General features: G+C 39.3%; 1 protein-coding gene across 1 annotated transcript in view; it reads left to right on the plus strand.

Moving 5' to 3' along the window:
• The window catches only part of tox (thymocyte selection-associated high mobility group box), a 46,076-nt gene that overhangs the window by 12,809 nt on the left and 8,922 nt on the right, over positions 1-24,345 (plus strand). The window contains exons 2-5 of the mRNA XM_074650175.1: positions 5,526-5,591; positions 11,430-11,540; positions 15,523-15,807; positions 23,172-23,447. Of these exons, the coding sequence (XP_074506276.1) occupies positions 5,526-5,591; positions 11,430-11,540; positions 15,523-15,807; positions 23,172-23,447 (738 nt within the window). The remainder of the gene's footprint in view (positions 1-5,525; positions 5,592-11,429; positions 11,541-15,522; positions 15,808-23,171; positions 23,448-24,345) is intronic.

Consider the following 24,345-nt stretch of genomic DNA (forward strand, 5'->3'; position numbering starts at 1 on the left):
CTGTCTGTCTGTCTGTCTGTCTGTCTGTCTGTCTGTCTGTCTCTCTGTCCCTCCCAGGACTGATGAAGAGCGTAATAGGTTCTACTCTGCCTCTCACACTGAGCGCTTGCTGAAAAGAAATCATCACTCTTCCTCCCTTATTTCTCTGTCCGCTGTCCCTCTTATCTTTTCTCTACTGATAGGAGTACTTACTGTAGCTTGAGAGCTGTATTTGTCCTGTGGATAGCAGGAACACATTAGCCACTTAGTTTACCATCTACAAATGACTATTTTGTAGCCTGATGCAGTTTAAGGTGACATTTACCAGCGTATTTGGCATCAGTAGTTCTAAAAAAGCAGTTATTGTGTAACCTTAGTTTTTTTGTGTGATTTACAGCTATTGATGCTGAGAATAACACCTCAGAACTGGACTTGATCTATCATCTCCAGTCATTGGGCGTCAACATCAGGCTGACGTTAGACGTAAGCAGGTTGAGCTGGTTTAGATAAGGGTAGGGGCAGGTGGTCACACTGGCTGTGCTCCATTAGGTTGTGCAGGTGCGAGGGATGTTACATAGCAGTAAGGGCGGGGTTATGCTACAATGGATGCATGCAGCACGTGAGGTGGCAGGTGTGGTGTCTGAATCAATCATCTGATCTCAGAACAGTGGCAAGTAGTGCGACAGGTAGTGTGAAGCCGTGGCTACACTTCTTGTTTAGAATCGGTTGTGATGAGGTGTATTAGGTGTAAAGCATAGACTGTATACAAGAAGTGGACATAGTCACCTTGATGTCACCCATTGGTTTGTGGACTGCTGTGTTGAAGCCTCAAGTTTGGCATTTTGGCTGTCGCTACCTTGGTTTTTGGCAGTGACTTGACTATGACTTGCCCCAAACTGCATGTGATTATCATAAAGTGGGCATGTCTGTAAAGGGGAGACTCGTGGGTACCCATAGAACCCATTTCCATTCACATATCTTGAGGTCAGAGATCAAAGGACCCCTTTTAAAAATGGCCATGTCAGTTTTTTCTCGCCAAAATTCCAAAGACATTTTGAGCGTTATTTAGCCTCCTTCGCAACAAACTAGTATGACATGGTTGATACCGATGGATTCTAGTTTCATATGATACCAGTATCTTCACTCTAGCTTTAAAACTGACCTCTGAAATACCCATCGGATTTTTAAAAAGTACATTAAAAATCGTGTCGTTGAAACAAATTTGCAGCCCTAATTTTTTACTTAATGTTATCTTATTCTGTCTAAAAGGCTTTGTGACATTTTCACTTTAGACTTATTGTGTGCGTCTGTTTTTAATGTAAGTATGTGTGTGTGTCTGTGTGTGATCCATGTGGTATATCAGGTCTCGTCAAAGGTAAATGGATGAAGCTAATTTGACAGTGAGGTCAGCTAGTCTGCTCTTCTCTTCCTCTCCTCGGTTTTGTCAGAAAAGCTTTGATTGCTCCCAGAGAGGAAGAATGAAGATCAGGCATACAGACGAGACAGAGAGGAGAAAATCTCGTCCTCTGCTCTCACCACTCACTCACTGTACTTATTTTTTGATATGTGTTTATTAAGTTCCATGTAAAGCATTAATAACTGTTAATCCTATTAGCCACACTGTGTGTATGTGTGTTATGTTCGTCACAACACTGTTTTAGCTTTCTGTTGACTCTGTAAACCTACACCATATTTGGATAATACCCAACAGCTGGCGAACGGATAGGGCAGTTACACCTGTCTGTCCACCTGTGTTTGTATTGCGTGCGTGCGTGTGTGTGTGTGTGTGTGTGAGAGAGGCTGTGTGTATGTGCTTTGCTTCTACCCACCTGTTCAAATGTTTGTTAACCAAGACAATGATTATGTACCTATGAATTATATGAATATGTTTGTTGTTTTGTTTTCCTAGTGTTGGCTGTCGGGTTTGACCAGTAATAGTTACTGCAGCTGATGCTACAGTGTTCAGATTGAAGCTACCAATAGCAGCGCCAGTGTTTAATAACTTTAATTTGACTACTGCTATAACAAGTTAAAGCTACTACGAGGAACTTTCATTTTCTGTTGATTATGGACAAAAGCGGTACTGTTTCCCAGCTCCCTTCAGAAAACCTCTCATTTTACTGCTGCAGTGTCTGACAGTCCTGGTTCTGGTTCTCCCGAGCCGCTGCTGGCGTGCGCATTAAAAATAACTATATAGAAATAGCCAGTCGTCTTGCTGATGGTCTCATTTACTTATGTAGTTCAAATAGAGGGATGGGTATTAAATTGATACTGTTTCATAACCAGTTAAAAGTTCCTCACAGTAACTTTGAGAAAACTTTATTGTATTTATTGAGAGGCAATTTGTAGTACAGCACATTAAACAGAGACACATCACGGAGCAACTACGTTGAAGAAACAGCAACAACACATTGCATCCCAGTATCCTTAGTCAATAGAAATATCTATAACGATAGTGTCAGCAAATTTGATATTGATAAATATTTATCAAGTAAATATTTACTGGTTACAGCTTTAAAAATGTGAGGACTTTTCCTATTTAATTTTTTTAAACAGAATAATTCTTGTTCTTTGACCCTTTGCCAGACAAAATAAGCAATTTAAAGACATCACTTTGGGCTCTTAATGCCATAGTAGATGACACATTATTTACTGATCAAATAAAAAAACAATATATTTTTCTGTAATGAAAATAATTGTTAGTTGTAGCCCTAAATTTGGCAGTTTTTAGTAGCTAGTAGCCATGTTTCATGATAACAATCGATCTTAGAAGTTAAGAGGGTTTTCAAAGAGTGTTTGAATGCTCTTAGATTTATTTGTGTCCCAAAGCAACACTTTAGAGTGAGTCCACGCCAAGCAGCATGGCAGGAAAAGTCTGCCACACATTATTGCCTTTAAGTGTAGACTTAATTGAATTAATTAAAATGAATAATTGACTAAAATGTGTTTCCTGATAAATCTAACAGTGGACAAAAAGTTTATCATATCAGAAGGAGACAACATGAACTGCTTCTAGTCACTTTAAGTTTGTATGTGGTATCAGTACAGTAGCTGTGTAGTGGGTACCCACTGTATGACATGCACTGCTGTCTGTAGCGAAGGACAAATAACAGCTATTGCATGAAAGAGGAGAGAAGAGGCCCCCGCCACAGGAGGAAGTGTAGGGGAGATAAGAGAGGGAAATGAGGAAATAAAAGTCCATACTGCATACCAGTAGGATTCATTGTATGCTATGTAATATATACCGTTTATGCTGATAGTATACAAGACAGAAAAATAATTTCCTGTTTTGGACATAACAGGAAATGATGTAACATGTACACTGACAGATGTCTATCACACTGTGGCTATGTTCCAAATTGCATACTATTTCTTTTTTTACTTTTACTACATACTGCAGCTGTCTGGAAATCTCAAAATCTCCACATGTCAAAGGTTTCTGATACCAAATCACAGCATGGCTTTTTCTGTGGTGTTCCTCAAGGTCTTGGTGTCTTAATGTTGTATTTTGGAGGGATTATTGATCATTTTTATCGATTCTCGATAGATAAAAATTTGTTAAATTTAGCACCAAATCTGTGTAACAAATGGTATCAACCCAAAAATTGATGCAACAACTTATGAGACATAATAGAGCATGATAATGGACAAACACCCCCTGTACCCCTAAAAAAAAAAAAGACTAAAACGTGTCTATTGTGGGTCTCAGAGGGTTAATGTATTTCTATATTAGATAGTGTATTGATAGACACTTTGAAGAGTTGTTATTGAATCATCCCATGTGGACAAGGTAATACTGTGAGGTTCTGTCTGTGGTTTCAGCTGGAATTTATTCTGCTGCACTATATCCTTCAAACTTGTCAGTGATGTCATTATCCTGTTTGGGGGGGGAGGGGGGGGGGGGCGTTTATTAATAACATATGGTCCCCTCACAATACGTGTCCTACTCTAAGTGGGAAGGGTTTCAGAGGAAAAGCAACACATCAATACCTGGCTACTAATGTGGATCCTGACATCTGACCTTCTGTAGATCCTGTAAATCATCAAATATTTGGCTTACAGACCATAAAATAACCTCATCTCAGCCTCTGTGTCACGGACAATAAGACAATATATATATGGCAAGCCGTTTTAACATTTAATAGCTAGACAGGATATTCATTAGAGATATCTGCAACGTCATTTTGCCTCGTCAAAACTCGAATTCAAGATATCCCTAACTCTATTTTGATGAGGCAAAACTACATTTTGACTAGTACGGTTTAAACTACTTTTGCCAATCATGTGTATGAGGTTTCTCATTACAGATATCTACAATTCTAACTAGTCGTAATTCCAGTTTCAGATATCTACAATTTAATTCTGTCTAGTCAGAATTCCAGTTCAAGATATCTCACAACGTCTATCTAAAATTAAATTTGGACTAGTCAGAATGACATTGCAGATATCTTGAACTAGAATTATGACTAGTCAGAATGACGTTGTAGATATCTCAAGCTGGAGTTGCAGATAGTCAAAATGTAATTACAGGTATCTAGAATTAGTTTTGACTAGACGAAATGACGTAGCAGATGTCTGTAATTACGTCAGAGGGGGGCGGGATGGGACGTTAGGCGGAATCTATTCAAACATACTGTGGCGCTGCACTGCAGCCGTATGGGTTTATAAAGTGTGCCTGGAGACAATAAATCTACAATAGGCTGTAAATTTCTACCACAACTCTCTAGCGAACAAAGCTCTCGTTGGCAACAGATTCCTTAATGATGAGCTCTTTCTATTTCATGTCATTTTCTAACTATCGTTTCTCGTCTCACATTGGACGGCTCGTTGTGATTAAAATGTGCTTGTAGCTCGTCGTCTACCTTACTACGGTAAGAAAGAGACGTCGTGCTTATGAGTTATTGATCCGGGTAGATGAATCTGTGAATATCTTTCCAACATTACCGAACTATCCAAGTTAGCAAAAGCTTCTGCTGACACTGTTCAGATGCTTTGTTGGGCCGATATCCAATGGAAAGCCTTGCATGAGTAACGTCATGCACAACAATTCTGACTAGTCATAATGACGTTTGAGATATCTGTAACTGTTATGTAGGATAGTCAGAACTGAACTACAGATATCTCTAACTGTCTTTTTGACTTTTCAGAATGACGTTATAGATATCTTGAATTCTGACTAGTCACAACGTAATTACGACTAGTCAAAATGCAATTGTAGATATCTGTAAGGTTAATTCCGGATAGTCAAGCTTAGCTATTAAATGTTAAAACGTCTTGCCATAAATATAAGTCTGTTCAGAAAACTGATTGTTGGTGGAAAACAGGGCCTAGTGAAACCTGTGGTCACTCAGGATACAAGCAGGATGTTCAGTGTCTGAAGGAGATGGCACACAGATAGCGGACTAATCGTTTGTACTGCCTGCTGCTAGTCCTGTAATCTCTTACCTCCATCTCCACTTATTGTCTCCTTGCTGTCTCTTCTCCTGTTTGCTGTGTTTGATTACAGTTTGTTGACACTGTTGCTCTTGCGTCTTTGTTCTCTCCAGCTGGACGGGGACACCATGTTCCTGGGTATGCCAGAAGCAGGCCTTGACTTTGCCTCAACCAATCAGGTTAGTGTGTATTGCTTTGTTCATATATGTGTGTGTGTGTGTGTTTGTGAGACACAGACAGAGCGAGCGCCCTATGAAGCTGTTTCTCTGACATTTCCTAGTTTCTAATTACACTGAGCTATTTTCTAAATGGAACTAATTACTTGTGAAACTGTCGTAACGTTTCACAACAGAATTCGGTGTGCTGTATCTTGTCAAAACACTCTTCAAAAGTGGAAATAACTCTCTCAAACTAAACTAATATACGGCACAATTAAATGAGTATTCATTTCATTTCAATCATCACATTGGTACACGCATGTCAAATCCATTCTTCACAGGGGTGATTGGTTTCCCAATATCTGTTAGGATTCAGCTATTAATTATGCCAGGACAGTGAAAACAAACAGTGAGACAATGTGATCTCCGAGGCCTCAATAAACTACTTTCTATTCTACTATCATAGCTCGGCTTTATTGTACTTGACAGTTGGGGAATGCCACTCTGATGAAGAGCCCTTCTTAAACAACCGATCTTAACCCAAAGCAGTTTCGGGGTGTTTTTTGCTCACCGTGGCCTCGTTTTTTCACTGCAGTATATAAGTCTGCACGTCTATGGAAAAAGCACAATCGTGGCTAGAAATAGGGCGAAATCAAACATGTCTGTTGTGTAGTATAGCACCCTTTTCATGCCATAGATAATATATAAAAAAGAAAAAACGCAAGTTCAATTACTTTGATAAATAATTTTAAATTTTTCCAAGTGCCCACAAGTGTTACCAATACTAGAAAAAAATGGAAGTTCCATATGCTACATTATAGGGGTGTAAGAAAATATCTGAAAAATTGAATATCGTGATATTATTATCGTGATACTCAAAAACCCTGTATTGATTTTTAATTAATCGTTTACATGCAAAGATTAACTCAGTCAATACTTTATGTAATTTTCAAAGAGATGCGTCATCTCAAAGTAGTGCTATGATTTTACAGGGACTGTGATAAATGCAAATACAGATCCGGCTGTTCTGATTGCATAAAAAAAGTAAACTTTTTTAGATTTAATGCACATGGTGGTGTGTTCTTTATACTATGACAGCTTTCCTAAAATTAGATAAAAGGAATTGCAATATATTGCCTTGCTTACAGTATCGCAATATATTAAATCGTGACTCCTGTATCGTGATACGTATCGTATCGCCAGATTCTTGCCAATACACAGCCCTAATGCTATCCAGTGACCTTTTTACATTTTTACAACCTCTACTTACAGCCTCTCTTGTCCTCTCCTCCCTCTGTGTAAACAGCCTGCAGTTCAGTCAAAGTTTCACTTAATATTTGTCACGTGACTGTCGGTCTCAGCCGAGTCAATCATGGCTTCCCAGTTGCGCCAAGGAGCGCTGAATTTAATGTTTTTTTACAGGATCTGGTTTGTGCAAACGTTTTATTTTTGGTGGAATTTTACATTAGAGATTTTTGATGAAATATCACTTTTTTGGAAATTTGATAATCCGACGATAGTTTCTGTTTTTACAGTTTCTGGCTACGATAAATGGTGTAATTTTGAAGATTTTTTAATAAAAATAGAAAAGATATCTTTCAAACACGCTGGCGGGCTGTGGGGTTCAGAGTTATTTAGCTGCACTGCAGAGAGAAGAGAAAGTTTTGCCATTACGCCCATGTTCAGATTAATTTACAGTGTAGTGCATTAATGATATTATTTTACAGAAGATTTTTGTTGATGCTTTCTTTATGATCATTTGATCATGCCCCACTGTGTCTTTGAGCTAACCTTTAGCTATTTTCAGTCTTCAGTTATTTCCAGTTGCATCAAACCAACTTTTCCTCCCATCCTGTTCCTCAAATCAATATCACTTACTGCACTCAACCTGAGGCACAGAAAGCATTACAATGATTTTCTATCTCTACGCTTTCTCTTTTCTTACACAAATAGAGAACTACTGCAGTACTACTGTGTAGGATTATTGAGCAGTATGTGTCGATTGCTGCAGGAGTTACTTATTAAATGCAATTCTGGCTTGAAAAATAGTTCCTTTTTATTTGGGATGTTTGAATAGAGTTAGGGGGTTCTTTCACACCTGTCGTTGGGTTCATTTGGTCTGGACCAACGGGAAAACTGACTCATACACTGACACTATACAAACAAACCAGAGGAGTAAACAGGAAGTTCTACAGACTGACAGATAACTCACTGATTGTCATCATGAATCATCGGGACCCACGGACCACGGGAGTTCACGGACACGCGCATGAGGCGTCTTGTACAATAATGATTCAGGGCTTATTACTGTGGGACACACTTTTTAATGGAGTTAATGAACTGACAAAGTACACAGAGTCGGATACAAGCACAGCAGTTTTATCAGCTTTTGACCTTTTAAATCAGGGAAAATACCTACACTGACATGCTCATCTACATGGCCTTAAATACAGATCACTTCCTGAACAGATTTCACCATCAGCAGGTGGAATTATTAGTAGTTTAGCTTTTGAAATCATGCTAAAATGATCACATATCTGCTATCATAAAATCCTGTGGCTGGTTTGTTTGCTTTCACACCATTTTGGCGAGAAAAAACTGGCATTGCCATTTTCAAAGGGGTCTCTTGACCTCTGACCTCTAGATATGTGAATGTAAATGGGTTCTATGGGTACCCACGAGTCTCCCCTTTACAGACATGCCCACTTTATGATAATCACATGCAGTTTGGGGCAAGTCATAGTCAAGTCAGCACACTGACACACTGACAGCTGTTGTTGCCTGTTGGGCTGCAGGTTGCCGTGTTATGATTTGAGCATATTTTTTATGTTAAATGCAGAACCTGTGAGGGTTTCTGGACAATATTTGTCATTGTTTAGTGTTGTTAATTCATTTCCAATAATAAATATATACATATATTTGCGTAAAGCAAAAAAAAGAGTATTAAATACTTGACAAATCTCCCTTTAAGGTACATTTTGAACAGATTAAAAAATGTGATTAATTTGCGATTAATCCCAATTAACTATGGACAATCATGCGATTAATCGTGATTAAATATTTAAATCGATTGACAGCCCTAATTTTAACTGAATGAAAAATGATGATATGATAATTTGTATTAAAGGGAGTCTGATTAAAGCTCCAGCCCCCTGAGACGCTAAACAGGATAAGAAGTGTAGAGAATGGATACATGGATGGAAAATTTCCACTGGTGAACACTGCGTAAAGTGAGATCTAGGTTTAAGGGTAGTTGATGGTGTATGTACAGCTGTCGTGTTACGTCACCTCAGTGCGATGACCAACGTATTAAAGATCAGCTGTTTTTAGATTCCTAAGCAACAGCCCTGGAACAGCAGTATGCAGCAAACACTGTGTTTTATATGGCTGTGGGTGTAACTGCAATTCACTGTGTAGTTTCCAGAGGGCCTAGCGAAGCCTCTAGAGAGTAAGATGTGTGTTTGTTAGTACAGAATTACCTCACCACCAAGCAAAGCCCATATTAATAAGAAACACCACCAGAGATACATTATTCATAGAGCACAATGTAGAGAATATTGTGTGGTATAGGAATCTGTGATTTGATGTTTTATTCATCGTGTTTGTGCCATAAGAAGACGGGGAGTGGTGTATGGAATACGAATTTATGGCTTTATTATTGAAGTACCATTGCTTCCATAAAGTCAGAGGTTGTTGTGATGAATGTGACCAATTTTAGTCCGGTCTGACCCTCGCTCTTGTCATTTTTTGAATTGTTAATGGAGCAGCAGTGTGATGTTACTGATCTTACCCTGAAATAGAGGGGAGAGGGAGAGGCTCAGTGAAACAATATCTGTACTGTATATGTGTAGGTTTGTCAGTGACTCTCCTGTAAAGACATTAAATATTATCATTAACATACACCGTGACAGTTTGTCTTTTTAAAACCAAGGATTGGCTGACAGGAGTGAATAAGACGCTCTTCCCCTATCATTTGGATTTGAGTAAGGCACTGAACTTCCAACTGCTCCTTAAAGGTGCAATGTGTAAGATCTGGCCACCTGCTCTAAACAAATAGGGGTCAGCATTTCACCTCTACTACTGGCTCCATACAATTTAAATTTACAGTCATCAGTTATATATATATAAAAAAATACTACCAACTAACTAACAGCGGGGCGTGAATACGCAAAATTCAACCAAGCTGCTGAAACTCTGAGAGCCAGTCAAACACTGCTGTCTTGTAATCTTCACATGTGGCGGCGGCCTATAGTTTACGCTAGCCATCTGTGTGTTTATTGTGCCTCTAACTGGGGCTCTACCGTCCGTGTACGCTTTGATAATTTGTTTATTGGATTAAACCAAAGTATTTGGTCCCAATGGACAAGGACCCAATAAACCGAACTACAGGTGTGAAAGCACCCTAATTAACACGTTATGTATCTTTTGTTTATTCCGTACAAAGAATAATAAGTTGTGATTTAATGGGGAGTGACGAGCTGGACTATTTCTTGAGGCCCTGACGCACCAAGCCGTCGGTCGGCCGTCAGACAGTTCGGGGCCGTCGGCGAGTGTCTGTCGGCCTAGTTTTTTGCGGTGTGTCCCGCCACTGTCGACTGTAGTCTGCCCGTGTCGGAGGTTTTTCGGCCGATTCAGCATGTTGAATCGACGGCGGAGCTCATCAGTGAGAGAAATCACTCTGATTGGCTACTCGGCTTAAACGAATCAGTGCACGAGAAGAGAAACGGACGTGAGGAAAGCAAGAAAACGAGTAAAGTCAAGAGGACACACACAGAAGGCTCTTCTCATTTTTCATCTTCATTCATTCCACTCAGTGAGAGTAGCGAAAATGGTCTGCGGACGCTGATTTGTTTCATGTACGTATCATAACAACGGCTTGTATATCCGGCGTCCTCGGTCTTCCACTTTCCCTTTTTGAATGACTGATACAGACTATCGCCAACTGCTGGTGTGGAGAGTTATTTCCTCTCACGCAAGCGCAGAACGTACGGGCTAACTGGCCGTCGGCTGTAGTCTTTGCGGTGTGTTCAAATGCAACTCGTTGGCCAAGACAAAGGCGTCGTGAGGCGACGCAACATTCATTGCTGCTAGTTCTTTGGTGTCGTGTTGGTGTGTCTGGGCCTTTAGCCTGTTGCAGTGACTCCCTGGAGCTTCCACTGGTTGCCTGGACAGAACCCTGTTTACAGTCTTTATGCTAAGCTAACCAGCTACTGGCTCCAGGTTCATATGGAATGGGCAGATATGAGAGTAGTATTGATCTCTTCATCTGATTCTCTGCACGAAAGAGAATATGCTTATTTCCCAAATATTGAACTATTCCTTTTAATCGATATAGTGTCTGCCCGGGTTTCTAGAGCTGATCAGTGGTTGTGGTTATAGTAGGAGGCTTCCAGGTGTGAAATAACTCGCCTGTTATGCGCTCATGTTGCTTCTATGTGTTTGTCTTTCTTCCTTCATTGCAGCTGTACAGTACTCGATGTAACCTTTTCTTATCAGGGATTAGCTGCGGAGGGAATGAACAAGCAATTTATTTACAGCCTCTCTCTCTCTCTTATCTCTTTCTTTCTCTGAATAGCTGTCTGACTCATTTTATTTCTCTTTCTTTCTGTCAACTCAGTTCAGTTGTAGCTGTTAGTTGGTTTAAAAGTAAAAGCAATATTACCCCACCATAAAGATAAAATAACGTTTTGACCTGTGTGTGGGAGACTGTCTGTGTGTATGCTTGTATAGAGTCTCTCTCTCTCCCTCCCTCTCGCTTTGTCCTTGCTCCCCTTCGTGACCTTTTCATTTGACCTCTGACCTTTCCCTGGCCTCTGCGTCCATTTGAACCTTTGTGTGTCTTTGTTATTCCCCCCACAGTTTCGTGTGCCACAGCCCCCTCACCCTCTCAGCAAGGTGACGCCATCCAACCCGCCCTCGCAGCACTGGAGGAGGGACACACACATGGCCGACACACACCGTCTGCCTTGGGTAAATGCACACACACACTTGTACAACACACAAACACAACGTTGTCCAGGCAACACTCTAGTCTTTTGGATGATTTTATAACGCTGAAAGTCACACATAAACACTGAGGTTAACACTTCATTTTATAGGTCCGCAAATTTCATGGTAATAAGGTGATAATTAGAAAGTAACCTATTTGAAAGTTCTTTGGAATTACTGCCAAATTACCCCAATATTTACCTCAAAATGTATCGAAAATGACTTTATTATAAACACTATTTAATAATTATATGCTAAAACAGCATATAATGGTTAAAATAGGGCCCTTAGGCTTGAGAAGCGGCTGTGCGCTTGTCTTCATTGGAGGTGGAAAACTAATAGAAGACACTTCTGATCAGGCACAAATCGCACCATTGTGTGACTTATTGTCTATACATATGTGACCTGGTAGCTAATGTCATGATTCAGGAAGTTTTTTAAGAATTCAACCAAGTTATTTGCTAAATATCATCTATTTATCAGCAGACATGGAAATAAAGCATATCAATTAACATTGTATTCTTTTCCTGGAAATGTATTCAATAAATTACCAGCTATTGGGAAATAGCGGAGTATAATTATTAAATAATGTTTCTAATAAAGTAATTTTCGATAAATTTTGAGGTAAATATTGGGGTAATTTGGCAGTAATTACAAAGAAATTTCAAATTTGTCACTTGCTTATTATCACCTAATTACCAGGAAATTTGCGGACCTGTAAAATGAAGTGTTACTGAAAATATTGTAATATTATGTATTGCCTCAAACTACAGTATATTAGCCTGGTATGGTATGGTATTCAGGACAGCCCTAACTCTGCAACACCACTGTTAAACTGCGAGTGGACTGAGTGTCTCTGTAGTCCCAACAGCTCCAACAGAGTGATACAGCTTCTCCTATAGACACTGATGTTGATGGTCACACATTATTAATGTCCAGCAGACATATGTGTTTTTTTTTCATATTGTATGAAACAGTCATGAACATGGAGTTGTGAGAAGTGTGTAATGTTAACACAACATATGTGAAAGGACTTAATCCTGACTACATTAGTCTCTCTAGAAGGGAACAGGCTATTGTACTGACATGAATGGAGGAGCAGAGAGAGAGAGAGAAAGAGAGAGAGAGGAGTAATTTATTCAGAACTTGAAGAAATGATAGAGAGAGGCAGACAGACAACAGACAGGCAGTGTAATTTATGCAGCGCTCTGAGCTCCAACAGGACACTGTGTCTGAGAAACAGACTGGTGGACTTGTGTAGTAAGGATAATGTTGGATATGACAAGGCGTTCAGGCTCCAATTCAACATGTAGACGGAGAAAGTGGTCAAACAAATGAGGGTTAGCTTTTTGAAACTACCTGACTTGATGCATGGCTCTAGAAAGAAACTGAATTACTAGATTCTTGATTGCAGAATAGGACTAAAGAAGTTGGTGGGTGACTGAACAAGAATACAAAGAAACTAGGGATGCAGCGTTACCGATACCGGATCGGATATCGGGACGATACAGACTCAAATAGCTGGGTCGGGTATTGGTGAAAATAGGGCCGATCTATTCAATTCAATTCTATGTTTATATACTATATACATTATATACTGGAATTTGAATTCCAAGTTTTGACCAATTTGTTGCTGCATTAAAAGGGTTTGCACTTGAATTGTAATTCCTGATAATTTTGAAGATTTCTTTACCAAGTTGTTGGTGTACTTTATTATTTTAATAATAAATATCAATTCAGTAAATTAAATATGTATTTATTTTTTACATTTTGTTTTACAAAGTAAGGTAAATCAATGTTTAAATCAAGCCTAATGCTACAGTCACTTCCACACAGTGAGGCATAAAGCTTATTAATTAAACTCTGGTATCAGATCGGTACTCTGTATCGGCCGATACCCAAAGTACAGTTATCGGTACGGTATCGAGACTGAAAAAGTTGGTTCGGTGCATCCCTAAAAGAAATGGCTCCATGTACACCTGACCTTTAGTGGTATAATAATACTGTGATATGTAGTAATACATACATGTGCCTTTAGTGATCAGACAATAGTTGGATAGCACATAAACATAGTTGTAAATGTATGGAAACAAATAACGGGTATACCAATGTGAATCTTATAAGCCGAACTGATCGATTCCATCCTGGCTCGATTGCTTATCCTTGGTATCCCGGATGCTCAGTCTGAATTTAACATGTTGAATTTTATGATCTGAATCTAAAAAAGCCAATTTGAGCAACAAGATTCTTTTGACTTTTTAGATCAGAATTGAGCTTATGAGTTGAGCACTGAACGAGGGAAACATTTCCAGTTTGCCCATATCAGGTGTCTAATGTTTGCCTGATTAGAATTAGATCCTTGTGAATCAACAGCAGAAAGGGAGATAATGGGAGGCATTTTTAGTTGGTCGGGGCCCAATGTGTGATCATTTCCATTATCTGTTTCCTACATTTTATTTTAAAACGGTGAAACTATGAACTCACAACCGTGGTTTAATTACATTGTGAGCTTATACATCACATCACTCGACTCGAAACTCATCGCTCAGCTCACAAGTCACGCAACTCATAACTCAACACTGCATATGGGTTTGAGATAGAGCAGAAAAGAGTGAGAGAGAGAGAGAGAGAGAGAGATGAAAGAGAAATTGAGGATGAGAGTAGGAGAGCGAGAGGGCAAAAGAAGGGTGGAAGGAGAAGGATGGTGAGAGATGAGGAGCAAAAGAGTGCGAGAGGGAGAGACTGGTGTGGCCAGCCAAGCAGAAAAGGCTGTCAGTCTCTATAAAAGATCTCCTCTGTCAGATTAGTATGAGACTAGGGCTTCTCTCTCTCTTTTCACCCTCGCGTCTCTCACTCTTCTCTTGCATGATTCTCTCACTCCATTTCTCTCTTCATGTCTTTGTCTTTGCTCTCTCCGAATAATTCATTATCATATACGGTACTGCTGCTGCTGGCTTTCTTTTTGTATGTCAGATTAGCATTGATATACTGTATTTTACACACTGTGTGTATTCTCTCAGGCAGAAGGGGGCTTGTACGTAAACATTACTGTGTTGTTCTGTCGCTCAATCAGTGAGTATTTGCTCACACGGTGCTTTTTTTAAGGCCGAGAATATCATTAATTAGTCTGTGTGATAGGAGCTCTGGCTGGGTAACACTTTATAATAACCCTCGTGTGTAAATGGTAAATTAGTAGTTAATTAAACTTAGTTAATAGTTATTTCACTGTTAACAAACCATGAAATGACAATTAATAATATTTACTAATTAAGGCTGTCAATCGATTAAAATATTTAATTGCGATTAATTGCATGATTGTCCATAGTTAATCGTGATTAATCGCACATTTTGTATCTGTTCAAAATATACCTCAAAGGGAGATTTGTCAAGTATTTAATACTCTTATCAACATGGGAGTGAGCAAATATGCAAATGTATGTATATATTTATTTTTTGAAAACAGTTAACACAAAACAATGATAAATATTGTCCAGAAACCCTCACAGGTACTGCATTTATTATTATTCATTATTAATTATCATGTCATTGTTTGTTAACAGTGAAATAACTATTAATTAAGTTTAATTAACTATATATTACCATATATAAATGTCGGTTATTATAAAGTGTCACCGAAGGATGACTACATGACAGAGCACAGAGCTGTAGTTCAGACTGGATTCAGCATTCTGGGGGTAATAATGATGACGGACAGTTTTTCCATCTCCTCCATCTATTATCTCTGACAGTAATGTTTTATGACACTCTGGTCTCTTATAGTCCCCTATGTAATTCTTATTGATGTTCTCCAAGTTGTCACTGTGCTGAAGGCAACGCTGCCCGTACGCCCGAGCTCTATCACGATATTCTGGCTTCCCCTAAACTTGACTTTGTCCCGCATCAGTAAAGATGGTGAATAAGATTAAAAACTAAGTCAGGTGTCTTTCTCTCTGTCTCTCTGTAGTCGTACTCGGTGGGCGGTTTGAGCGATGAGGACTTCAACATCCCGCCCATCACTCCCCCCAACCTGCCGGACCACATGATGTCCCCTCACCTCCCCCACGATTCCCGCTCTGGACCGTACCACCCTCTGGACCCCCCCTCCAACTCAGCTCCCCACCACCCCTACCAGCTGCAGGGCATGGATCTGCCTGGCATGTCCGGTAGCCAAGATGGAAGTGCTATGTTGAACCAAGATGGCGGCACGTTCAGTCCGGATGGCGGCCCGATGACCAGCACGCTGTCTGTGGTGAGTGCTCGTAAATAATCACACATAATAATGACTGTTTTGCTTCAGTAATGAATGAAATGGAAGCGACGTGGTACAGTATGCAGTAACATTTGGAAGTTGGACTTGTATACGTGACATTTAGAAAACATGACCTTTTGTCTGCTAAAACCAATACCCGAGTGAGGGCAGCTTCAGTTTGCAGGCCCTGCACACCCACTCAGATGTTTTCAGTAGTACTAGTTCTGATTAGACCTTTAGTTTAGTGTGCAGTATACTGTATGCACACTGATACGGGTGATGAGGATGCAATTCGTGAATGTTAATGTTCTCCAAAATGAAGATTGCTTAATGTTTTGCTGAGCAGCAACAGTGAAAGTAAGTTAATTAGCATAACACCTTTCAAATTCAAAGAGGCAATTCAATGTGCTTTACAGTACTTAAAGAAATACATTAGAACAACATTTAAACATACAATGAAGAGTCAAATACATTTAACCCTCTGAGACCCACAATAGACCCGTTTTTGTCTTTTTTAGGCAAGTAATAAATTATGAAAGTGTATAAGGGTTTAGAACATTATGATAGTATAGTATATAAAGTATATGATGTTCATCCCCATGCTCTATTATGTCTCCTAAGTTGTTGCAGCAATTTTTAGGTTGATGCCATTTGTTACACAGATTTGATGCTAAATTTAACCATTTTTTACCACTCGAGAATTGATCAAAATTATCAATAATCCCACCAAAATACCACATTAAGACACCAAGACCTTGAGGAACACTATAGAAAAAGCCATGCTCTGATTTGGTATCAAAAACTTTTGACATTTGGAGATTTTTTGCAAGAATTAAATTTTTCGGCGATAGGATAGCGAGAGACTTCTGGTCTGGAAACTGCTCAGAAACCCCCTTATTGTATCATGCCATGTCTAGCTCTGCTTTTCCTGGCAATGTGTGAAACCCAAAGTGTTTCCATACTTCACTGTTATGTGTAGTGTTTACCACATTAGATTTAAAATGTGAGCGTGCAGGTGGTATTCACATGGAACCTCCTCCGATTTCTACTTTTTCGTTTCGGCTCGCTGCAGCCGGCTTGTTTGTTTTGCTTTTTGAAACGGATATGACGTCACGTTACTCAAACTACAACAATAAAAGTGTTAACTTTGCTCTACCTCTGCATAGACTCAATTGAAGCAAATATATCGATTCTGGCATTAAAAAATCTATTTCAAAATAGTAAAAAAAACAGCCCCACCATCTGAGGTCAAAGTGAACAGCTCAGGGATGATACTCCAGTATCTAAACTGCCACAGACAGGTGTGTTAGATGATATTTGGTTTGTTAGCAACATACTGTGCATACAGATGGACAGCAGAGAAGTTCATGATGCTGTGGGAGTTACTTTAGACATTTCTATGAAGGTTTAGATCCTTTGATCACTGTAAAATCCTTTCACCAAAGAAATCATTGAAACTGAGATGAATTGAAGCTGACCAGCTGCTGCTCCCTAACAGTGACTACACACTTTTAACAGTTGTGCTTTATACTCAAAAGACATATTTCAGGGCGGATTATCACTTTGTGTTTCGCTCAGACATACTTTGACTTTACTTATTGGAAGTAAATGTAGGATCTCAGCGAGTCTTAAGATCTGAACTGACAGCCAGCTGATACATTTGAACTATATTCTTTCATATTTTATTCAGTTTTAACTGTGTGAAGTAGGCTATCGCCCGGGGCGGTGTTATTTGCAGCTGGTCGATGTGACATTCTCCTCACATTTTAAGTCTTCATTTCAAGTGAAAATCTTGCTTTCAGCTGTGACATTCAGATGTGGCTGACTGTTTCATACAGTAAAGAAATGAAAGCTTCACCTTCACAGACGTGTAGTTACTTCAACTGTCAGAGAAACTGAGTATTCAGCGGGGTGACAAAGGCATATATGTGTCAGTATCTGTAATAAAGATTTCTCCCGTTTTATTAAGAATGAAACTTGTCACCTCCCACTCTTGATCTTTCAACATGTCTGTCTGTTGTCTCCATCTCCATATTAAATCCACCTGCTGTAATATGAAGTGTCTGTCTGAAACCTCACGATGAAGCTCTCAACCCTGACTGTGGTTGAATTAGAAATGACTATAACATAACATAGACAGTTTTTTAATAACTTTTAATGAAATCCTCTTTTTCCTTTGATTGTGCATAACCCGTCTGTTAACCGTGTAACGATGGAGATAATTATTTTAGTGGCCTGAAGGGAAGCTCTTATTTTCCATCTCTATCTGTCTCAGTGCTACCTTTTTCTCTCTCTACCTCGCTTTTATATTCTCATACTAACATTCATTTACTGCCAGTCCATGAATGATGGTTGCCTAGCAACAGTGCCTGGCTCAGCCTAATCGGGGTGGATGGAGGGGCTAGAAAGATTCAAGTCAATGTGTGTGTGTGTGTGTGTGTGTGCATTATTCCAAGAAGACTACTCAGTTGCAGTTAATATTGAGACTGCTCTTTTTTTTTATTTTTGGCAGCAATCTGAATGAAGGTTAATGTCTAAAACGATTAGCTTAGAGAGCTTTATTTGGTGCTTTTCAGATGGTGATTTTGTTTGTTCAAAGTCATAACCCATGATGTTTACATTTAACTATAGTAGGCGACAGTCTGTTATTGATGAAACACAACAGTAATTCAACCTGTAGACATTTCACGAGAAGTTTTCTGATCTAAACATGTCCTGTTGGATTAATTTACTAACAGCAGTTTGTTTGAAACAAACAGGAGAACTGAGAAGTTTGCATGAGCAGTGGTACGGATGAACAAAGAAAAGAGCACCGCCCTACGGAAATGCAAAATTTACTGACATCACAGACAAATATACTGTCAATCAATTAAAATATTTAATCACAATTAATTGCATGATTGTCCATAGTTAATCGGGATTAACTCCATCGCAAATTAATCGCAAATTTTTTTTCCTGTTCAAAATCTACCTTAAAGGGAGATTTGTCAAGTATTTAATACTCTATCAACATGGGAGTGAGCAAATATGCTGCTTTATGCAAATGTATGTATATATTTATTATTGGAAATCATTAACAACACAAAACAATGACAAATATTGTCCAGAAACCCTCACAGGTACTGCATTTAGCATAAAACATGGCAAACTCAAGCCCAACAGGCCATTAGGTACCATTAGCATAGCAATCACTAAGTTACCAGCTAACGCTAGCGCAAGCTTGGTTAGCAAGGTGCATCTGTAATTCACATTAACTGTGATATTAATTGGGATTCTAATTTTGGCTAGCAAAAAACATTCTTAAAACAAAATGTACTTTCGGTAAAAAATGAACAGCAGACTCCTTAGAGTGCCTTTTAGTACAACCGAAGACATTTTTAGTAGGGATGGGTCATGATTTTTGAATTTTCAAATTGCTATTAAATTATGAATTATTATTATTACTTAAATAGTTAATGCAACTATCGTCTTGTCTTAAAAAAAATATTTCCCCTTGTTTTTACCGTTGCAGGCGCTGCCAGTAAAACGTGTGTGGCACGTTGAGTTTGGCTCTTTTCCGTTGGCGTGTGTGTGCCGCGCGGCGCCCCCGTAGTTTCAGCTTGGATATGTGTTCGAGTGGTGGAGCATTGTAAAACACACCTTATTTAAAACTCGACAGAAACTAAATCAAACTCACCAAAACAGTCTTGGTTAGTTTTTGGACTGCTCTAGCAATTTGGTCGAAATAATTTGAGTTCAATTTGAAAATGCTCTCCGTCTCTCTCTCCACAGGCGACAAATTACAATTAACTTTCATGAACTATGAAAGGGTGAGTCTGAGGGATAGTAACCACATTGGCATCATAGACACGATCAGCACGATTCTTGTGGAAAGACCTAAAAAACAAAATGGAAATTTTAACATCTACAATTCCATGACAATTATACAAACTCATTCATGAAATACAAAAAATGCAAAAAAAAATGCTGATTTTCCAAACTAATATCAAGAACAGATTCAGAATTTTACCGCAGTACTTTTCATATTGAAATCCTGTCATCAACCACACCTGTGTGAAGATGTGAACGCTCTGTGTGTGTAGCCACCATGAGTCAGTCATTACTCGCCCTGTCTTCATCAGGGGTTTCCCCTCTATTGTTCTCTTCGGACAATGTCAGAAATGTTTTTCTGATTTCCCCCCTGCCCCCCTCAGGGGAAAATCTGATAAATATATATTTTCTCTTCCATTGGTAATGCTTTTAGTTCCACAAGTGTTTTCCGATTACGATACGTTAGTTCCTGGGTGTTGTTATTTGTGACCTTGTGACCTCCTGTTCCCGTCAACAGATGCCGCTAGTGATGTTACTAACGAAACCCTTTCCGTTCTTTAGATGTCTTACTCCGCATTTTCCTTTAGTGCATTTTGGTTTTGTTATGTCGACATTTTTTTATAAACCAAAGTTTGACATCCTGAGCCAAGCGGTTTTGATCAAATATTACATACAGTCATAATAATGATTTAACATGTATTGTAATCAGATATAAGAATTTTCAGTTATTCAATTTTATCTAAAAAACTAAATGTTTTTTAGTAAAAAGGAGAACGTTTTTATTGTTTTGAAGTATTTTTATCATTAAACAATTCATCGTCGATAGCTCAGCTTGGTGCTCAGGTCTTCAAACAACTATTTTTATTTACATATTTACACGTTTTATGTACGTGAGGCGAGCTGTCAAATGAATCAGACAGAGTAAAAGCTCTCTGGAGAATTATGACCGTATGACTGTTAACTAATATGACATTTTATTGAAGTCCCAAACCAACCAATGCTGAACCACAGCTATTATTTTTCAGCGTTTCTACAAGTGCACACGTCAATCTGAAACCTCTTCCCGTGTTAGTGAAATGTCACTCGGTGTTCCATCTAAATACCACAGCGGTATTCAGAGGCTGTTGCCGGTAACCGAGTTCAGGTAATGCGTTCCCGAGAGGGGCACAGCCGCAACGCACCAGACCACATCCGTTATTATTCGATGCTTACTAAGACGAAACTCTAAATACACATCATCAACCGAGTCCCGTCTTCATATTTGTGATGATAGGTGTCAAAAGTTCCCATGCTGAGGGTGTGGGCAATCATTTTTGTTTAGGTTTTGTTTTCCTGAGAAATGGACAGAATGCCACTGATGACTGAGTCACTGTGCGAGAATGCTCACATTTTTGGCAATGTCAGTTAAGACTGAACTGCTCTACACAGTGGGCTCATGAAGAAGAAGGATCACACACCAAAGTATGCCATGAAATAACATTTCTCCCATTTGTCCAAAACTACTTTAAAGAGAAATAGCTGCTTCTTCGTGGCAGAACATTCTGCTTTATATTAACATGAGGGCTGTCAATCAATACAAATATTTAATCATGATTAATCGCAAATTAGTCGCACATGTTTATCTGTTCAAAATGTACCTTAAAGGTAGATTTGTCAAGTATTTGTTTTGAAAGACAATGAAACATTATGCATTCATGACACAGGTGTGACAGTAAAACCGTCTGGTCACTTTATATCCTGCAGTATATCAGCTTTCTGATAAATTACTGAGGACATGGATGCACGAGGAAATAAAGCAAATGCTTGTATCTATTCAGTCTGCACCTGTGGACGCCATAATGTCTCCTCCAGATAGAAGCCGTGGAGCAACTTCTGCCAAGTGCAGCAAATGGAGTTTAGAATCTCTATTGATGTATTTACACACCAGCGGGAATTGATGTTAAATGACTTCTGATCCCGTCTTCTCTCTGACCTGTATTGCCTGTTGCCACGGTTACTATCAGATTTCATTATTAGTGAATCCTGGACTGCTGCACACTGTACAAAACCTGTGAAGCAAAAGCAGACTCTGTCTCAGAGCCCAGCTAGGTCTATTATATGAACATGTTTTGTAGCTCAGATACTGTTTCAGCACACCTTCTGTTCATTACGATATGGAATCTAAGATACTAATCTGATTTTAGGGCTGTACGAGCTCCGTCAATGACACTTAATGCAATGTTGATTGACTTTTTTTCCCTATTTGTGAGCAGTGGAACAAGCTGTCAAGTCAACATTAGACATATTATCATCTTATAAAATTATGTTGTATGAACGTGTTGACCAACAGAAATTTAAAGGTAAATTATGTCACTTTTCTGCATTAAAATGTCTAAAAACTACTAGACCTATGTCATATATATTTTGTTGAGTTGTGTACTCGCATTATCCCAAATGTTTCCAACAATTTTCAAACCCAGAGAAATCTGTCATTTTAATCAAGGTAACGGTTTCATTTGGTCACCTGTCAGTGGCGTCCTATTCCCTTTGTGCATGCGTCAGCGTTGTGGTTGTCTGCCAGAAGCTGTCATAAATTGATTTATATCCGGTTTTAAGCCACATTCTTACGATACTCTTCTTAGATCTTGGTGTTGGCCTAACCCTAAACCGTTGGAGATCAATGCCTAACCATAACCATTGGAGGTCAATGCCTAACCTTAACCATTGGAGGTCAATGCCTAACCTTAACCATTGGAGGTCAATGCCTAACCTTAACCGTTGGAGATCAATGCCTAACCATAACCATTGGAGGTCAATGCCTAACCTTAACCATTGGAGGTCAATGCCTAACCTTAACCATTGGAGGTCAATGCCTAACCTTAACCATTGGAGGTCAATGCCTAACCTTAACCGTTGGAGATCAATGCCTAACCATAACCATTGGAGGTCAATGCCTAACCTTAACCATTGGAGGTCAATGCCTAACCTTACCCATTGGAGGTCAATGCCTAACCTTACCCATTGGAGGTCAATGCCTAACCTTACCCATTGGAGGTCAATGCCTAACCTTAACTATTCAAGGTCAATGCCTTACCTTAACCATTGGAGGTCAATGCCTTACCTTAACCATTGGAGGTCAATGCCTTACCTTAACCATTGGAGGTAAACGCCTAACCTTAACCATTTGAGGTCAACGCCTAAACTAAACCATCTTGCGAGAGTTTCGCAATTTGCGTATTACCTTCTAGCCACGACCAAATATCTGGCTCCAAATATCTGACTAATGCATTTGCTACTGTCTACGTCCAGGTGATATTTCTTCAATAACTTTGCATCTCGACTCATCCTATATTGAATCAGTAGTTGATTTATCATAATCTACAAGAAATACTGGCACCAAATAGCTTTTTCTGAAGGTAATGAAACCCCAGTGGAATAATGGAAAGCCAATGTTGTAGATGTTTGCAGATGTTGCAAAAAGACATACCCATGAAGTCATCAAACTCCAAATGTAAATACACCTGTAGTTTGCCTTTATTTACTAACTGTCATGATCACATGTTGTGTCTGCACAGATGCAGCAGATGGTGAACTCTGACTCTCGGTTCACCAGCAGCCAACAGCCAATCGAAGCTGCGCTCGGACCCAGGAGCCAATCGGGCATGAGCCAATCGGGCATGAGCCAATCGGGCATGAGCCAGCAAAGTCAGTTGTCCACCATTAACCAATCCCAGCTGGGGCTGAGCGGGAACTCCGTTACCCACAGTTCCCCATCACCTCCTGGAAGTAAATCCGCCACACCGTCTCCGTCCAGTTCAGCCCACGAGGACGAGAATGATGACGGACTCAGGGTAAAAAACAACACACACCGACACTGTATCTCCTGTTTCTATGAGTCACTGAGTCATACCTCGCTGGGCTGTAGCAACCATTTCTGTTCTGAGTATTTGTGTGAGTGTGTGTGTGTGTGTGCATGTAGACAGTGGATAGTTGTTATGATAATGTTATGTGTCATAATAGAGCCATTCTCCCTGCATATCAACTAGATGGAAATCAGCTCCCTCACTGTTGGGTATCTCACACTGAAACAAGCACTCTGTACCAAACTGACTGTTCATATTCTGGGGAAATGAAACCATTACTGTTCTGCTGAATAATATTTACCACCTTCATCATTCTCATTGGTTATGTATAGAAGAATTTCAAATGGGCAAATGGAAGCAGGTATACAGGTAGTGCTTGCTTCAGGGCGGACAGGGAATAGAAAACAAAATGGACATTGCTTATACCTTTACGATATACTCCTACGCATCGAAACAATGGCTGCTTTTGTGAAGATACACAACATCTAGAATTAGCTGTTACTCTCACACACACACACACACACACACACACACACATATATATATATATACATATATATATATATGTACAGTGTATATATATACAGTATAAATAGGCATTGAGGCGTTGTGTTTCTTCAAATTTCAATTCTTCACATTAAAAGCAGTCTACAGGCTGATAGAGGAAACCCAGAAGGAAACCCAGAAAGTCGCAGAATGTCTAATTTTTTAGGTTAGGTTACAAGCTGTTCACACATTGGCAATAAAAAAAACGATTTAAAAATGTTTATAGGTGTAAAACTTACATACAGTCCCTTTTAATGTAAGTTTTTCCACAAAGAATCATACAAAAGCAGCACTTTAAATCTTGTGTTTACCAGAGATGTGCTCGTACGTTTCTAGGAAA

The sequence above is a fragment of the Sebastes fasciatus genome, chromosome 11, assembly GCF_043250625.1.
Source record: "Sebastes fasciatus isolate fSebFas1 chromosome 11, fSebFas1.pri, whole genome shotgun sequence".
Taxonomy (NCBI): Eukaryota; Metazoa; Chordata; class Actinopteri; order Perciformes; family Sebastidae; genus Sebastes; species Sebastes fasciatus.